This window comes from Physeter macrocephalus, chromosome 20, assembly GCF_002837175.3.
Source record: "Physeter macrocephalus isolate SW-GA chromosome 20, ASM283717v5, whole genome shotgun sequence".
NCBI classification, from domain to species: Eukaryota; Metazoa; Chordata; class Mammalia; order Artiodactyla; family Physeteridae; genus Physeter; species Physeter macrocephalus.
This window is the reverse complement of record NC_041233.1, coordinates 84,880,634-84,896,986: the sequence shown is the minus strand read 5'-3', so window position 1 is coordinate 84,896,986 and position 16,353 is coordinate 84,880,634. Positions and strand designations below refer to the sequence as shown.

At 47.8% G+C, this 16,353-nt stretch overlaps 1 protein-coding gene across 1 annotated transcript; it reads left to right on the top strand.

Moving 5' to 3' along the window:
• The first annotated feature begins 1,566 nt into the window (after positions 1-1,566).
• LOC102980043 (acyl-coenzyme A thioesterase 9, mitochondrial-like) lies at positions 1,567-3,083 on the top strand. The gene has a single exon (XM_055081080.1). The coding sequence runs from the start codon at positions 1,603-1,605 to the stop codon at positions 2,908-2,910; it is 1,308 nt and encodes a 435-aa protein (XP_054937055.1). The 5' UTR covers positions 1,567-1,602; the 3' UTR covers positions 2,911-3,083.
• Positions 3,084-16,353: the final 13,270 nt, after the last annotated feature.

Sequence of the window (16,353 nt, the reverse complement as noted above, 5' to 3'; positions counted from 1 at the left end):
GTGTCAGGGCCAGATTTAGGAGTAGAATCATAGCCTTAGTTAAGGCCAGTGTCAGGTTGTTATTTAGGCTTAGCATCAGAGCCTATGTGAGGAATTGTGTCACGGTCTGAGTTAGGAGTACTATCAGGGCCTTAGTTAGGGACAGTGTCAGGGCCTGGGTTAGGAGTAGTGTTAAAGCCTTAGTGAAGGACACTGTCAGGGCCTTAGTTAGGAGAAGTGTGAAGGCCTTAGTTAGGGCCAGTTTGAGGGGCTTAGTTAGGAGTAGCATCAGAGCCTATGTTAGGCACAGTGTAAGGGCCTGTTTTAGGAGTAGTGTCAAGGCCTTAGTTAGGGCCAGTGTTAGGTCTTAGGAGTAGCATCATTGCCTTCTTTAGGTATTGTATAAGCGCCTGAGTTTGGAGTAGTGTCAGGGCCTTAGTTAGGGACAGTTTCACTGCCTGAGTTAGGAATAGTCTCAGGCCCTTAGTTAGGGACAGTGTCAGGGCCTTAGTAAAGACTAGCATCGGGGGGCGCGGGCGATGAGGTGCCAGGTGCGGCTCTCTAGCGGCGCCCTCTAGCGGCGCCTGGCGGAGCCTTCCCGAAAGCCCGACCTCGGAGCCTAAGCGTCCCCTAGTAACCTTCGCAAAAAGGAAGAGAGGGGTTCCCCTTTTGGCCCTGGACCAGTGACTTTGCTGTTTCTTCCTTGGAGAGACCTGGCTTTGGGCGATGGGGGGATAAGGGGATTAGAGCAGTGGCTCTCATAGGGTGGTCTGAGGGGCCCTGTGGATCCGAAGATCCTTTCAAAACTAGTTTCATAGTAATGGTAGGATTTTGTTTCCCTTTCTTACTCTCGCTGAAATTTTCCAGAGAACTGATGTGTGATGACGTCATCGCTCTCATGACTAAAGGAATGTGTGCTTGTATTGTGTTTTCTAGAATTTCCTAAGCTTTCAGAATGTTCCACATTTGTTGAAAACTAGAAACAAACATATCCAAGAATCCCAGTGAATGCCAAGTAGCATAAACACAAAGAAACCACATCAAGGCACTGCAGAATCAAATTTCTCAAAACTAGTGATACAGAGAAAATCTTAAATTAAGACTAATCACTGGTTTCTCATCAAAAACAATGCAAACCTGAAGATGGTGGAACAACATCTTTAAAGTATTGGAAGAATGCTTTCAACCCAGAATTTTATATCCAGTGAAAATGTCCTTCAAAGATGAAGGCAAAATAAAGACATTTCAGATAAGCTAAAGCCAAGAGCATTCATCACTAGTGAACTTGTACCACAAGGAATGCTAAAAGAAGTTCTTCAGGTTAAAGGAAAATGATACCAGATGGACCCAAGAATCTATGCAAAGGAATGAAGAGTACCAGAAATGTTTTCTGACATCAGAAGTGGGATCCAAAGAAGACCCTCAACAACTCTGAGGCCAGTGAGCAACCACATGCTGGTACCCACTGGGCCCAAGGAGCTCACCACTTTCTTGCCAACCTTGCAGTCAGCCTGAATGCTGCTCTCTTTGCATGTTGAGCTCTCAGAATTTATTGTGCATACCTGTATTCTGTTTGTTGAAGCTTCTTGAAGAAGAAAGGAAAAAGAAGAAGGCAAAACCTAAATGGATATAGAAAGATGCAAAAGGCTTTGTACCCTGAGCAAAGGGCTGCTTGCTCCCAGCAGAGGACTGACTCAAGGATCTCAGAATCCTGAGAAACAGAGAGTCTTCCACATTCATGAAGTTCGAGATAAGTTGCGGGAGATAGTAGGAGCATCCACAAACTGGAGAGACCACGTGAAAGCAATGGAGGAAAGAAAATTACTTCATAGTTTTCTGGCTACGTCACAGAAAGGACTGCCACCTAGGAGAATGAAAGACAGTTACATTGAAGTTCTCTTACCTTTGGGCAGTCAGCCTGAATTACGAGAGAAATATTTGACCGTTCAAAACACTGTAAGGTTTGGCAGGATTCTTGAGGATCTTGACAGCTTAGGAGTTCTTATTTGCTACATGCACAACAAAATTCATTCAGCTAAGATGTCTCCTTTATCGATAGTTACAGCCCTGGTGGACAGGATTGATATGTGTAAGAAGAGCTTAAGCCCAGAACAGGACATCAAGTTCAGTGGCCATGTTAGTTGGCTTGGGAAGACGTCCATGGAAGTGAAGATGCATATGTTCCAGTTACACGACAATGAATTTTCCCCTGTTTTGGATGCGACATTTGTAATGGTGCCTCGTGATTCTGAAAACAAAGGGCCGGCATTTGTAAATCCACTCACCCTTGAAAGCCCAGAGGAAGAAGAGCTCTTTAAACAAGCAGAATTGAACAAGGGGACAAGGGTCGCCTTCAGCTCCATGTCATTACTGAAAATGGCTCCTACTGCTGAGGAGAGGACAACCATACACGAGATGTTTCTTAACACGCTGGATCCAAAGACTATAAGTTTTCGAAGTCGAGTTTTGCTTCCTAATGCAGTGTGGATGGAGAATTCAAAACTGAAGAGCTTGGATATTTGTCACTCTCAGGAGCGGAACATTTTCAATCGAATCTTTGGTGGTTTCCTTATGAGGAGAGCATATGAACTTGGATGGGCTACTGCTTGTAACTTCGGTGGTTCCCGACCATTTATAGTCACCGTGGATGATATCATGTTTCAGAAACCTGTTGAAGTTGGATCATTGTTGTTTCTTTCTTTGCAGGGAAATTACATTCAAGTCAGAGTACACAGTGAGGTGGCCTCTCTACAGGATAAAGAGCATATGACCACCAATGTCTTTCATTTCACGTTCATGTCGGAAAGAGAAGTGCCCTTGGTTTTCCCCAGAACATATGGAGAGTCCATGTTGTACTTAGATGGGCAGTGGCATTTCAGCTCCATGAATGCACCAGTGACCTTGAAAAAGGACTACCTCATCGAGCCCTAGGAAGACCGCGTTTGTTAAAGGTCAGTGTCCCAGAGTGACACGGTGCCTGATGAAGGCCTGAGCAAGTATATTGCTCTTAGTGTTTATTCTCATCCTCCATAGAGAAGAAGGATAATTTCAGCTTTTAGGTTGATCAGAAAAGTAGAATGAGAGAATGGCTGGGTGGGGCAGAGGGGGAAAGAATTATTGAATAATAAATACTTTCAAGACAAAAAAAAAAAAACAAAGACTAGCATCAGAGCCTTTGTTATGTATCGTGTCAGGGCTGAGTTAGGAGTAGCGTCAGGGCCTTAGTTAGGGACAGTGTCAGTGCCTGAGTTAGGTGTAGTGTCAAGGCCTTAGCTACGGACAGTGTCAGGCCCTTAGTTAGGAATAGCATCACAGCCTTTGTTAGGAATCGTGTCAGGGCCTGAGTTAGGAGTAGTGTCAGGGCCTTAATTAGGGACACTGTCAGACCTGAGTTAGGAGTAGTATCAAGGCCTGAGTTAGGGCCAGTGTCAGGGCCTGAGTTAGGAGTAGTATAGGGCCTAAGTTAGGGACTCTGACAGGTCTTACTTAGGACTAGCATTAGAACCTTCCGTACGTATCCTGTCAGGGACTGAGGTAGGAGTAGTGTTAAAGCCTTAGTTAGGGACACTGTCAGGGTCTGAGTTACGAGTAGTGTTAGGGTCTTCGTTAGGGACAGTATCATTCCCTGACTTAAGACGAGCATCCAGGCCTTAGTTAGGGACAGTGTCACAACCTCGGGAATAATGTTAGGCCTTTTCTTAGGTACAGCATGAGGGCTTTAGTTAGCATAAGGAGCATAACATTAGTTATGGACAGGGTTAGGTTAAGATCTAGGGATGATGTCAGGAAATGACCTAGGGATAGTGTCAAGACGTTTGTTCCTGAGAGGATCAGGACCTTATTTAGGACCAGCATCAGGGTTTCAGGTAGGGACTGCATCAGAGCCTGAATTAGGGAGAATGACACGGCCTGAGAGAAGCCTAACATCAGGGCCTTAACCCTGGACAGTGTGAGGGCATGACGTAGGAGCAGCATCGAGATGTTTGTTAAAGTCATTATCAGGGCCTGTGTTAGGGGCAGCCTCAGGGCCTCACTTAGGGACAGCATCAAGTGTCACTTAGGGACAGTTTCAGGACCTTAGTAAGAGATGGGTCAGGATATAAGCTCAGGAGAGTGTCAGGACTTTAGATATTGATGGCAGCAGTGTCTTTGTTTGGAACGGTGTAAGCCCTGAGTTGGGAGTAGCATCAGTGCCTCTGTTAGGTACAGTTTCAGGGTCTGAGTTAGGTGTAGTGTGAGGGACTGGGTTAGTACCAGTGTTAGGGCCTTAGTTAGGAGTAGCATCAGAGCCTTCGTTAGGCATTGTGTCAGGTCCTGTGTTAGGAGTAGTGTCAGGGCCTTAGTTAAGGTCACTGTCATGGCCTGAGTTAGGAGTAGTGTTATGGACTTAGTTAGGGCCAGTGTCAGGGCCTTAGTTAGGACTAGCATCAGAGGCTACATTAGGAATCATGTCACGGCCTTAGTTAGGGACAGTATCAGGGCCTGAGTACGGAATAGTGTCAGAGCCTTAGTTATGGACAGTTTCAGTGACTGAGTTAGGAGTAGTGTCAAGGCCTTAGTTAGGGACAGCGTCAGGGCCTTACTTAGGAGAAGCATCAGTGCCTTCGTTAGGTATTATATCAGCTCCTGAGTTAGGAGTAGTGTCAGGGCCTTAGTTAGGGACAGTTTCACTGCCTGAGTTAGGAATAGTGTCTTGGCCTGAGTTAGGAGTAGTGTCAAGGCCTTAGATAGGGCCAGTATCAGAGCCTTAGTTAGGACTACCATCGGAGCCTATGTTAGGAATCGTGTCAGGGCCTGAGTTAGGAGTAGTGTCAGTGCCTTAGTTAGGGACAGTGTCAGGGCCTTAGTTAGGACTAGCCTAAGAGCGTTTGTTAGGTATTGTGTCATGGCCTGAGTTAGGAGTATGTCAGGGCGTTAGTTATGGTCAGTGTCATGGCCTGAGTTAGGAATAGCATCAGAGCCTTAGTTAGAGACAGTGTCAGGGCCTGAGTTAGTATTAATGTCCAGACCTTAGTTAGGGAGAGTGTCAGGGCCTTAGTTAGGACTAGCATCACAGCCTTTGTTAGGAATCGTGTCAGGGCCTGAGTTAGGAGTAGAGTCAGGGCCTTAGTTAGGGACAGTTTCATGCCCTGACTTAAGACGAGCATCCAGGCCTTATTTAGGGACAGTGTCACAGCCTCGGGACTAATTTCAGGGCTTTACTTAGGTACAGCATGAGGGCTTTAGTTAGCATAAGAGGCATGACATTAGTTATGGACAGGGTCAGGTGAAGCTCTAGGGATGATGTCAGGAAATGATCTAGGAATAGTGTCAAGACGCTTCTTAATGAGAGGATCAGGGTCTTATTTAGGACCAGCATCAGGGCTTCATGTAGGGGCAGTGTCAGAGCCTGAATTAGGGAGAGCGACAGGGCCTGAGTGAAGCCTAACGTCAGGGCCTTAGCCCTGGACAGTGTGAGGGCATGATGTAGGAGCAGCATCAGGGTGTTTGTTAAATACATTATCATGGCCTCTGTTAGGGGCAGCCTCAGGGCCTCACTTAGGGACAGCGTCAAGTGTCACTTAGGGACAGTTTCAGGACCTTAGTAAGAGATAGTTCAGGATATAAGCTCAGGATATCTTCAGGACTTTATATATTGACGGCAGCAGGTCCTGTGTTAGTTAGAGTGTAAGGCCTGAGTTAAGAGTAGCATCAGTGCCTCTGTTACATACAGTGTTAGGGTCTGAGTTAGGTGTAGTGTCAGGGACTGGGTTAGGACCAGTGTCAGGGCCTTAGATAGGAGTAGCATCAGAGTGTTCATTAGGTATTGTGTCAGGGCCTGAGTTAGGAGTAGTGTCAGGGCCTTAGTTAGGGTCAATGTCATGGCCAGAGTTAGGAGTAGCATCATGGCCTTAGTTAGGGAAAGAGTCAGGGCCTGAGTTAAGTGTAGTGTCAGGGTCTAAGTTAGGAACAGTGTCAGGGCCGTACTTAGGACTAGCATCAGAGTCTCTTTTAGGTATCGTGCCAGGGCCTGAGTTAGGAGTAGCATCAGGGCCTTAGTTAGGGACAGTGTCAGGGCCTGAGTTAGGAGTACTGTCAGGGCCTTAGTTAGGGAAAGTAACAGGGCCTTATTTAGGACGAGCATCAGAGCCTTCGTTACGTATTGTGTCAGGGCCTGAGGTAGGAGTAGTTTTAAAGCCTTAGTTAGGGACACTGTCAGGGCTTTAGTTAGGACTAGCGTCAGAGCCTATGTTAGGCACAGTGTCAGGGCCTGAGTTAGGATTAGTGTCAGGGTCTTAGTTAGGGCCACTGTCAGGGTCTTACTTAGGAGTAGCATCATTGTCGTCGTTAGGTATCATATCAGCGCCTGAATTAATAGTAGTGTCAGGGCCTTATTTAGGGACAGTTTCACTGCCTGAGTTAGGAATAGTGTCAGGGGCCTATTTAGGGACAGTGTCAGGGCCTGAGTTACCAGCAGTGTCTGGACCTTAGTTAGGGACAGTGTCAGACCCTTAGTTTAGAGTAGCAGCAGAGCCTTTGTTATGTATTGTGTCAGGGCCTGAGTTAGGAGTAGCATCAGGGCCTTAGTTAGGGACAGTGTAAGGGCCGTTGTTAGGACTAGCATCAGAGCCTTCATTAGGTATTGTGACAGGGCCTGAGTTAGGAGTATTTTCATGGCCGTAGTAAGGGACAGTGTCAGGGCCTGAGTTAGGAGTAGTGTCAGGGCCTTAGTTAGGGACAGTGTCAGGGCTAGAATTAGGAGTAGAATCATAGCGTTAGTGAGCGCCAGTGTCAGGGCCTTATTTAGGCCTAGCATCGGAGCCTATGTTAGGAATTGTTTTCGGCCCTGAGTTATGAGTACTATCAGGGCCTTAGTTAGGGACAGTGACAGGGCCTTAGTTAGGACTAGCATCAGAGCCTTCGTTATGTATCGTGTCAGCGCCTCAGGTAGGAGTAGTGTTAAAGCCTTAGTGAAGGACACTGTCAGGGCCTTAGTTAGGAGAAGTGTGAAGGCCTTAGTTAGGGCCAGTTTGAGGGGCTTAGTTAGGAGTAGCATCAGAGCCTATGTTAGGCACAGTGTAAGGGCCTGTTTTAGGAGTAGTGTCAAGGCCTTAGTTAGGGCCAGTGTTAGAGCCTTACTTAGGAGTAGCATCATTGCCTTCTTTAGGTATTGTATAAGCGCCTGAGTTAGGAGTAGTGTCAGGGATTTAGTTAGGGACAGTTTCACTGCCTGAGTTAACAATAGTCTCAGGGCCTTAGTTAGGGACAGTGTCAGGGCCTTAGTAAAGACTAGCATCAGAGCCTTTGTTATGTATCATGTCAGGGTTGTTAGGAGTAGCGTCAGGGCCTTAGTTAGGGACAGTGTCAGGGACTGAGTTAGGAGTAGTATCAAGGCCTTAGTTAGGGCCAGTGTCAGGGGCTTAGTGAGGATTAGCATCAGAGCCTTTGTTAGGTATCGTGTCAGGGCCTGTGTTAGAAGTATTTTCAAGGCCTTAGTAAGGGACAGTGTCAGGACCTGATGTAAGAGTAGTGTCAAGGCCTTAGTTAGGGATAGTGTCAGGGTCTGAGTTAGGTATAGTGTAAGTGCCTTAGTTAGGGACAGTGTCAGGGCCAGATTAAGGAGTAGTATTATGGCCTTAGTTAGGGCCAGTGTCAGGGCCTTATTTAGGCCTAGCATCAGAGCCTATGTTAGGAATTGTGTTCAGGGCCTGATGAGGAGTACTGTCAGGGCTGTAGTTAGGGACAGTGACATGGCCTTAGTTAGGTGTAGCATCAGAGCCTTTGTTAGAAATCGTGTCAGGGCCTGAGATATGAGTAGTGTTACAGCCTTAGTTAGGGACACTGTCAGGGCCTTAGTTAGGGACTCTGTCAGGGCCTTAGTTAGGAGTAGAGTGAAGTCCTTAGTTAGAGCAAGTGTCAGGGTCTTAGTTAGGACTAGCATCAAAGACTATGTTGGGAATCGTGTGAGGGCCTGAGTTAGGAGTAGTGTCAAGGCCTTAGTTAGGGCCAGTGTCAGGGCCTTTGTTAGGACTAGTATCAGCGCCTTTGCTAGGTATCGTGACAGGGCCTGAGTTAGGAGTAGTGTCAGGGCCTTAGTTAGGGCCAGTGTCAGGGACTTAGTGAGGAATAGCCTCAGAGCCTTTGTTAGGTATCATGTCAGGGCCTTAGTTAGGGACAGTGTCATGGCCTGAGTTAGGAGTAGTGTCAGGGCCTTAGTTAGGGCCAGTGTTAGGGCCTTAGTTAAGACTAGCATAGAGCCTTTGTTAGGTAACGTGTCAGGGCCTGACTTAGGGGTAGTGTCAGGGCCTTTGTTAGTGACCCTGTCAAGGCCTTAGTTAGGGACAGAGTCAGGGCAGTAGTTAGGACTTGCATTATTGACTTTGTTAGGTATCATGTCAGGCCTGAGTTAGGAGTAGTGTCAGGGCCTTTGTTAGGGACAGTGTCAGAGCCTGAGTTAGGTGTAGCGTCAGAGCCTTAGTTAGGGACAGTGTCAGTGCCTTAGTTAGGACGCCCATCAGATCCTCTGTTAGGTATCATGTCAGGGCCTGAGTTAGGAATAGTGTCAAGGCCTTAGTTAGGGACAGTGTCAAGGCCTTAGTTAGGACTAGCATCAGCGCCTTTGTTATGAATCGTGTCAGGGACTGAGTTAGGGACAGTGTCAGGGCCTGTGTTTGCTGTAGTGTCAGGGCTTGAGTTAGGGACAGTATCTTGCCCTGACTTAAGACGAGCATCCAGGCCTTAGTTAGGAACAGTGTCACAGCCTCGGGAATAATTTCCACTCTTTAACTAGGTACGGCATGAGGGCTTCAGTTAGCGTAAGAGGCACGACATTAGTTATGGACAGGGTCAGGTTAAGATCTAGGGATAGTGTCAGAAAATGACCTAGGGATAGTGTCAAGACATTAGTTACTGAGAGGATCTCGGCCTTATTTAGGACCAGCATCAGGCCTTCAGGTAGGGACAGTGCCAGAGCCTGAATTACGGAGAGCGACATTGCCTGAGTGAAGCCTAACGTCAGGGCCTTAACCGTGGACATTGTGAGGGCATGACGTAGGAGCAGCATCACAGCCTTTTTAGGATCAGCATTAGTGTCTTAGTTCATGATATGATCAGGGCCTGAGTTAGGCAGAGCGTCATGGCCTCAGTTAGGGATAGCTTCAGGGCCTGTGTTAGGGACAGCCTCAGGGCTTTATTTAGAGATAGGGTCAGGGCTGACTTAGGGGCAGTGTCAGGACCTCTGTTAGAGATGGGTCAGTATATTAGCTCTGGATAGTGTCAGGACTTTAGTTATTGCCGGCGGAAGGGCCTATATTAGGGACAGTTTCCGGGCCTTAGAGACAGTGTCTGGGCCTTAGTTAGGACTAGTCAGGGCCTTAGTTAGGGAAAGCATTAGGGCTTCAGGTAGGTTAAGAGGCAGGACATTATCTATGGACCGAGTCAGGTTACGGGCCAGGGATAATGTCAGGAATTGAACGAGGGATAGTTTGAAGGCCTTAGTTATTGAGAGCATCAGGGCCTTATTTTAGACCAGGGCCTTAGCTAGGGACAGTGTCCGGGCAAGGCTTAGGATCAGCACAAGTGCCTCTGTAGGATTAGCATCAGGGTCTTTGTTAAAGACATTATCAGGGCGTCTGCTAGGGACAGCCTAAGGGCCTCACTTAGGGAGAGCAGCAAGGCTTACTTAGGGACAGTGTCAGGACGTTAGTAAGACATGGGTCAGGATATAAGCTCAGTATAGTGTCAGGACTTTAGATATTGATGACAGCAGGGCCTTAGTTAGGGACAGTGTCAAGGCCTTAGTTAGGATTAGCTTCAGAGCCTTTGTTAGGTATCGTGTCATGGCCTGAGTTAGGAGTAGTGTCAGGGCCTTAGTTAGGGCCAGTGTCAGGGCCTTAGTAAGGACTAGCATCAGAGTCTTTGTTAGGAATGGTGTGAGGGTCTGAGTTTGGAGTAGTGTCAGTGCCTCAGTTAGGGACAGTGTCAGGGCCTGAGTTAGGTGTACTGTCAGGGCCTTACTTTGGGACAGTATCAGGGCCTGAGTTAGTAGTAGTGTCAAGGCCATACTTAGGGACAGTCTCAGGGCCTTAGTTAGGACTAGCATCAGAGCCTTTGTTAGGTATCGTGTCAGGACCTGAGTTAGGAGTACTGTCAAGGCCTTAGTTAAGGATAGTGTCAGGGCAAAGCTTAGGAGCAGCACAAGTGCTTCTTAGGATCAGCATCAGGGTCTTTGTTAAAGACATTATCAGGACCTCTGTTAGGGACAGTTTCAGCACCTCAGTAAGAGATGGGTCAGGATATAAGCTCAGGATAGTGTCAGGACGTTAGATATTGATGGCAGCAGAGCCTTTGTTTGGGACAGTGTCAGGGTCTGCGGTAGGAGTAGCATCAGTGCCTCTGTAAGTACAGTGTCATGACTTGAATTAGGTGTGGTGTCAGGGCCTTAGTTAGAGCCAGTGTCAGGGCCTCAGTTAGGAGTACTATCAGAGCCTTCATTAGGAATTGTGTCAGGGCCTGAGTTAGGAGTAGTGTCACGGCCTTAGTTAGGGGCAGTGTCAGGCCCTGAGTTAGGTGTAGTGTCAGGACCTTAGTTAGGGCTAGTGTTATGGCCTTATTTAGGACTAGCATCAGAGCCTTTTTTAGGCACCATGTCAGAGCCTGACTTAAGGGTAGTGTCAGGGCCTTAGTTAGTGACAGTGTCAAGGCCTTATTTAGGGACAGAATCAGCACAGTAGTTAGGGCTAGCATTATAGCATTTGCTAGGTATCATGTCAGTGCCTGAGTTAAGAGTAGTGTCAGGGCCTTAGTTAGTGACACTGTCAGGGCCTTAGTTAGGACTAGTATCAGCGCCTCTGTTAGGTATCGTGTCAGGGCCTGAGTTAAGAGTAGTGTTAAGGCCTTAGTCAGGGACAGTGTCAAGGCCTTAGTTAGGACTAGCATCAGAGCCTTTGTTAGGTATCATGTCAGGGTGTGAGTTAGGGACCATGTGATACCCTGACTTAAGTTGAGCATCCAGGCCTTAGTTAAGGACAGTGTCACAGCCTCGGGACTAATTTCAGAGCTTTACTTAGGTACAGCATGAGGGTTTTAGTTAGCATAAGAGGCACAACATTAGTTATGGACAGGGTCAGGTTAAGATCTAGGGATAGTCTCAGGAAATGACCTAGGGATAGTGTCAAGACATTAGTTACTGAGAGGATCTGGGCCTTATTTAAGACCAGCATCAGGGTTTCAGGTAGGGACAGCACCAGAGCCAGAATTAGGGAGAGCAACAGGGCCTGAGTGAAGCCTAACATCATGGCCTTAGCCCTGGACAGAGTGAGGGCATGACGTAGGAGCAGCATCAGGGCCTTTGTAGCATCAGCATTAGGGTCTTAGTTCATGACATTTTCAAGGCCTGAGTTAGGCAGAGCATCAGGGCCGCAGTTAGGGATAGCTTCAGGGCCTGTGTTAGGGACAGCCTCAGGGCTTTATTTAGGGATAGGTTCAGGGCTGACGTAGGGGCAGTGTCAGGACATTGGTTAGAGATGTGTCAGATATATGAGCTCAGGATAGTGTCAGGACTTTAGTTATCCCTGCAGCAGGACCTACATTAGAGACAGTTTCTAGGATTTAGTTAGAGATAGTGTCTGGGCTTTAGTTAGGACTAGTCAGGGCCTTTGTTAGGGACAGCATTAGGACTTCAGGTAGGATAAGAGGCAGGACATTAGCTACAGACCAAGTCTTCTTTAGGGCTAGGGATAATGTCAGGAAATGAGCGAGGGATAGTTTGAAGGCCTTAGTTATTGAGAGCATCAGGGTCGGAGTTAGGACCAGCATCAGGGCGTTAATCAGTACCAGTGTCAGGGTTTGACATAGGGACAGCGGCAGAGCCTAGCTATGGTACAGCAACAGGGCCTAAGTGAGACCTATGTTTAGGGCCTGAGTTAGGGACAGTGTCAAGGAATGACAGAAGCAGTATAAGGGCCCCTTTAGGATCAGCATTAGGTTTTACGTGAAAGACATTATCAGGGCCTCTGTTAGGGACAGCGTCAGGGCCTCACATAGGGACAGCGTCAGGGCTTACTTTGGGACTGTTTCAGAAATGGTAAGCCATGGGTCAGGATATTAGCTCAGGATACTGTCAGGACTTTAGACGGCAGCAGGTCCTTAGTTAGGGACAGTGTCAGGCCCTGAGTTAGGGCCAGTGTCAGGGGCTTAGTTAGGACTAGCATCAGAGCCTTTGTTACGTAAAGTGTCAGGGACTGAGTAAGGAGTAGTGTCAGGGCCTTTGTTAGGGACAGTGTCAGGACCTTGGTTACAGATGGGTCAAGATATTAGCTCAGAATAGTGTCACTTAGGCCCTGTTGCTGTACCTTAGTTAGCCTCTGACACTGTCCGTACATGAAGCCCTAACACTGGTCCTGATTAAGGCACTGATGGTGGTCCTAAGGCCCTGATGCTCTCAGTAGCTAAGGTCTTCACGCTATCCCTAGGTCATTTCCGGACACTATCCCTGGCCTGGAACCTGATTCTGTCCCGAGCTAATGTCCTACCTCTTATCCTAACTGAAGCCCTAATACTCTCCCTAACTAAGGCTCTGACTAGTCCTAACTAAGGCCCTGACACTGTCTCTAACTAAGGCCCGGAATCTGTCCCTAATATAGGCCCTGCTGCCAGCAATAACTAAAATCTGGACACTATCCTGAGCTAATATCCTGACTCATTTGTAACCAAGGTCCTGACACTGTGCCTAAGAAAGCCCTGTCGTTGTCCCTAAGTGAAGCCCTGAGGCTGTCCCTAACTCAGGCCCTGAAGCTTTCCCTAACTGAAGCCTTGACGCTGTGACTAACTCAGGCCCTGATCATGTCTTTAACTAAGACCCTAATGCTGATCCAACAAAGACCCTGATGATGCTCCCAAGGCATACTCTGAGAGTGTCCCCAGCTAAGAGCCTGACGCTAGGCCTCACTAGGCCCTGTTGCTCTCCCTAAGTCAGGCTCTGATGCTGTCCCTACCTGAAGCCCTGACACTGGTTCTAAATAAGGCCCTGATATTCTCAGTAACTAAGGTCTTTTTTAAAAAAAATTAATTAATTAATTAAGTTATGGCTGTGTTAGGTCTTTATTTCTGTGTGAGGGCTTTCTCTAGTTGTGGCCAGCGGGGGCCGCTCTTCATCGCGGTGCGCGGGCCTCTCACTATTGCAGCCTCTCTTGTTGCGGAGCACAGGCTCCAGACGCACAGGCTCACAGGCCTAGTTGTGGCTCACAAGCCTAGTTGCTCCACGGCACGTGGGATCTTCCCAGACCAAGGCTCGAACCTGTGTCCCCTGCATTGGCAGGCAGATTCTCAACCACTGCGCCACCAGGGAAGCCTGGTAACTAAGGTCTTGACACTATCCCTTGGTCATTTCCTGACATGATCCCTAGACTTTACCCTAACCCTGTCCCTAGCTAATGTCCTGCCTCTTATGCTAACTGAAGCCTTTATGCTGTGCCTACCTCAGGTCCTGAATTTAGTCCAAGGCCGTGATACTGTCTCTAACTAAGGCCTAGATGATTGTCCTAAATCCGGCCCTGACACTGTCCCTAACTAAGGCCTTAACACTATTCCTAACTCAGGTCCCGACACTGTACCTAACAGAGGCCCTGATGTTAGTCCTAATTAAGGCCTTGACACTGTCCCTAACTAAGGCCCTGCTGCCCTCAATATCTAAAGTCCTGACACTATCCTGAGCTTATATACTGACCAATGTCTTACTAACATCCTGAAACTGTCTCTAAGTAGGCCTTGATGCTGTCCCTAAGTGAGGCCCTGAGGCTGTCCCTAACAGAGGACCTTATAATGTCTTTAACAAATCCCCTGAGTCTGATCCTACCGAGACCCTTATGCTGCTGTTACGTCATGCTCTGTCACTGTCCCTAGCCAAGGCATTGATGCTAGGCCTCACTCAGGCCCTGTCGCTCTCCCTAAGTCAGGCGCTGATGCTGTCACTACCCAAAGCCTTGACACTGGTCCTAAATAAGACTCTGATGCTCTAAGTAACTCAGGTCTTGACAATATCCCTAGGTCAATTCCTGACACTATACCTAGACCTTAACTTAACCTTGTCTTTAGCTAATGTTGAGCTTCTTATGCTAATAAATCCCTGAGGCTGTCCCTAACTAAGGCCCTGAAATTAGTCCCGAGGCAGTGAACCTGTCCTTAACTGAGGCCTGGAGGCTTGCCCTTACTCACGCCGTGACACTGTCCCTAACTAAGACCCTAGCACTACACCTAACCCAGTCCCTGACACTGTACCTTACAAAGGCTCTGATGCTAGTCCTAACTCAGGCCCTGGCACTGTCTCTAACTAACGCCCTGATGCCATCAATATCTAAAGTCCTGATATTATGCTGAGCAAATATCCTGACACATGTCTTACCAAGGTCCTGAAACTCTCCCAAAGTAAGCCCTGACACTGTCCCCAAGTGAGGCCCTGAGGCTGTCCTTAACAGAGGCCCTGATAATATCTTTAAAGAAGACCCTAATGCTGATCCTACAGAGGCCCTTATGCTGCTCCTAAGTGATGCCCTGACACTGTCCCTAACTGAGGCCCAAAATATAGGCCTCACTTAGACCCTGTTGCTGTACCTTAGTTAGTCTCTGACACTGTCCGTACATCAAGCCCTGGCACTGGTCCTAACTAAGGCCCTGATGCTCTCAATAACTAAGGTCTTCATGCTATCCGTAGGTCATTTCCTGACACTATCCCTGTCCTGGAACCTGACTCTGTCCTGAGATAATGTCCTAACTGTTATCTTAACTGAAGCCCTAATGTTCTTCCTAACTAAGGCCCTGACTAGTCTTAACTAAGGCCCTGACACTGTCCCTAACTAAGGCCCTAACACTATTCCTAACTCAGGCCCTGACACTGTACCTAACAGAGGCCCTGATGCTAGTCCTAGCTAAGGCCTTGACACTGTCCCTAACTAAGGCCCTGCTGCCATCAATATCTAAAGTCCTGACACTCTCCTGAGCTTATATCCTGACCCATCTCTTACTAAGGTCCTGAAACTGTCTCTAAGTAGACCTTCATGCTGTCCCTAAGTGAGGCCCTGAGGCTGTCCCTAACAGAGGCCCTGATAATGTCTTTAACAAATCCCATGAGGCTTATCCTACCTCGGCCCTTATTCTGCTACTAAGTCATGCCCTGACACTGTCCCTAGCTAAGACATTGACGCTAGGCCTCACTCAGGCCCTGTTGCTCTCCCTAAGTCAGGCTCTGATGCTGTCCCTACCCAAAGCCCTGACACTGGTCCTAAATAAGGCCCTGATGCTCTAAGTAACTAAGGTCTTGATAGTATTCCAAGGTCATTTCCTGACACTATCTCTAGATCTTAACCTAACCTTGTCTTAACTAATGTCAAGACCCTTATGCTAACTAAATCCCTGATGCTGTCCCTATCTAAGGCCATGAACCTGTCTGTAGCTGAGGCCTGGAGGCTCGTCCTAACTCAGGCCCTGACACTGTCCCTAACTAAGCCCCTGACACTACACCTAACTCAGACCCTGACACTGTCCCTAATTAAGGCCCTGACACTACTCCTAACTCAGTCCCTGAATCTGTACCTAACAAAGGCTCTGATGCTAGTCCTAACTCAGACCCTGACACTGTCTCTAACTAAGGCCCTGCTGCCATCAGTATCTAAAGTCCTGACATTATCCTGAGCTATATCCTTACCCATGTCTTACCAAGGTCCTGAAACTGTCCCAAGATAAGCCCTGACGGTGTCCTGAAGTGAGGCCTTGAGGCTGTCCCTATCAGAGGTCCTGATAATGTCTTTAATGAAGACCCTGATGCTGATCCTACAGAGGCCCTTATGCTGCTCCTAAGTCATGCCCTGGCACTGTCCCTAACTCAGGCTCAAAATATAGGCCTCATTTAGGCCTTGTTGCTGTACTGTAGTTAGGCTCTGATGCTGTCTGTACATCAAGCCCTGGCATTGGTCCTGATTAAGATCCTGACTGGTCCTAACTAAGGCCCTGATGCTCTCAATAACTAAGGTCTTCACACTATCCCTAGGTCATTTCCTGACACAATTCCTGGCCTGGAACCTGACTGTCTCGATCTAATGTCCTTCATCTTATCCTAACTGAAACCCTAATACTGTCCCTAACTAAGGCCATGACTAGTACTAACTAAGGCCCTGACACTGTCTCTATCTAAGGCCAGGAATGTGTCCCTAATATAGGCTCTGTTGCCAGCAATACCTAGAATCCTGACACTATCCTGAGCTAATATCCTGACCCATCTAACCAAAGTCCTGACACTGTCCCTAAGAATGCCCTGTCGCTGTCCCTAAGTGAAGACCTGAGGCTGTCCCGAAACTAGGCCCTGAAGCTATCCCTCACTGAGACCTTGACCCTGTAACTAAC

What these genes read in the sequence shown, in the direction of transcription:
- LOC102980043 (XM_055081080.1), top strand. Translation starts at nt 1,603, where the DNA reads ATGGATATAGAAAGATGCAAAAGGCTTTGTACCCTGAGCAAAGGGCTG.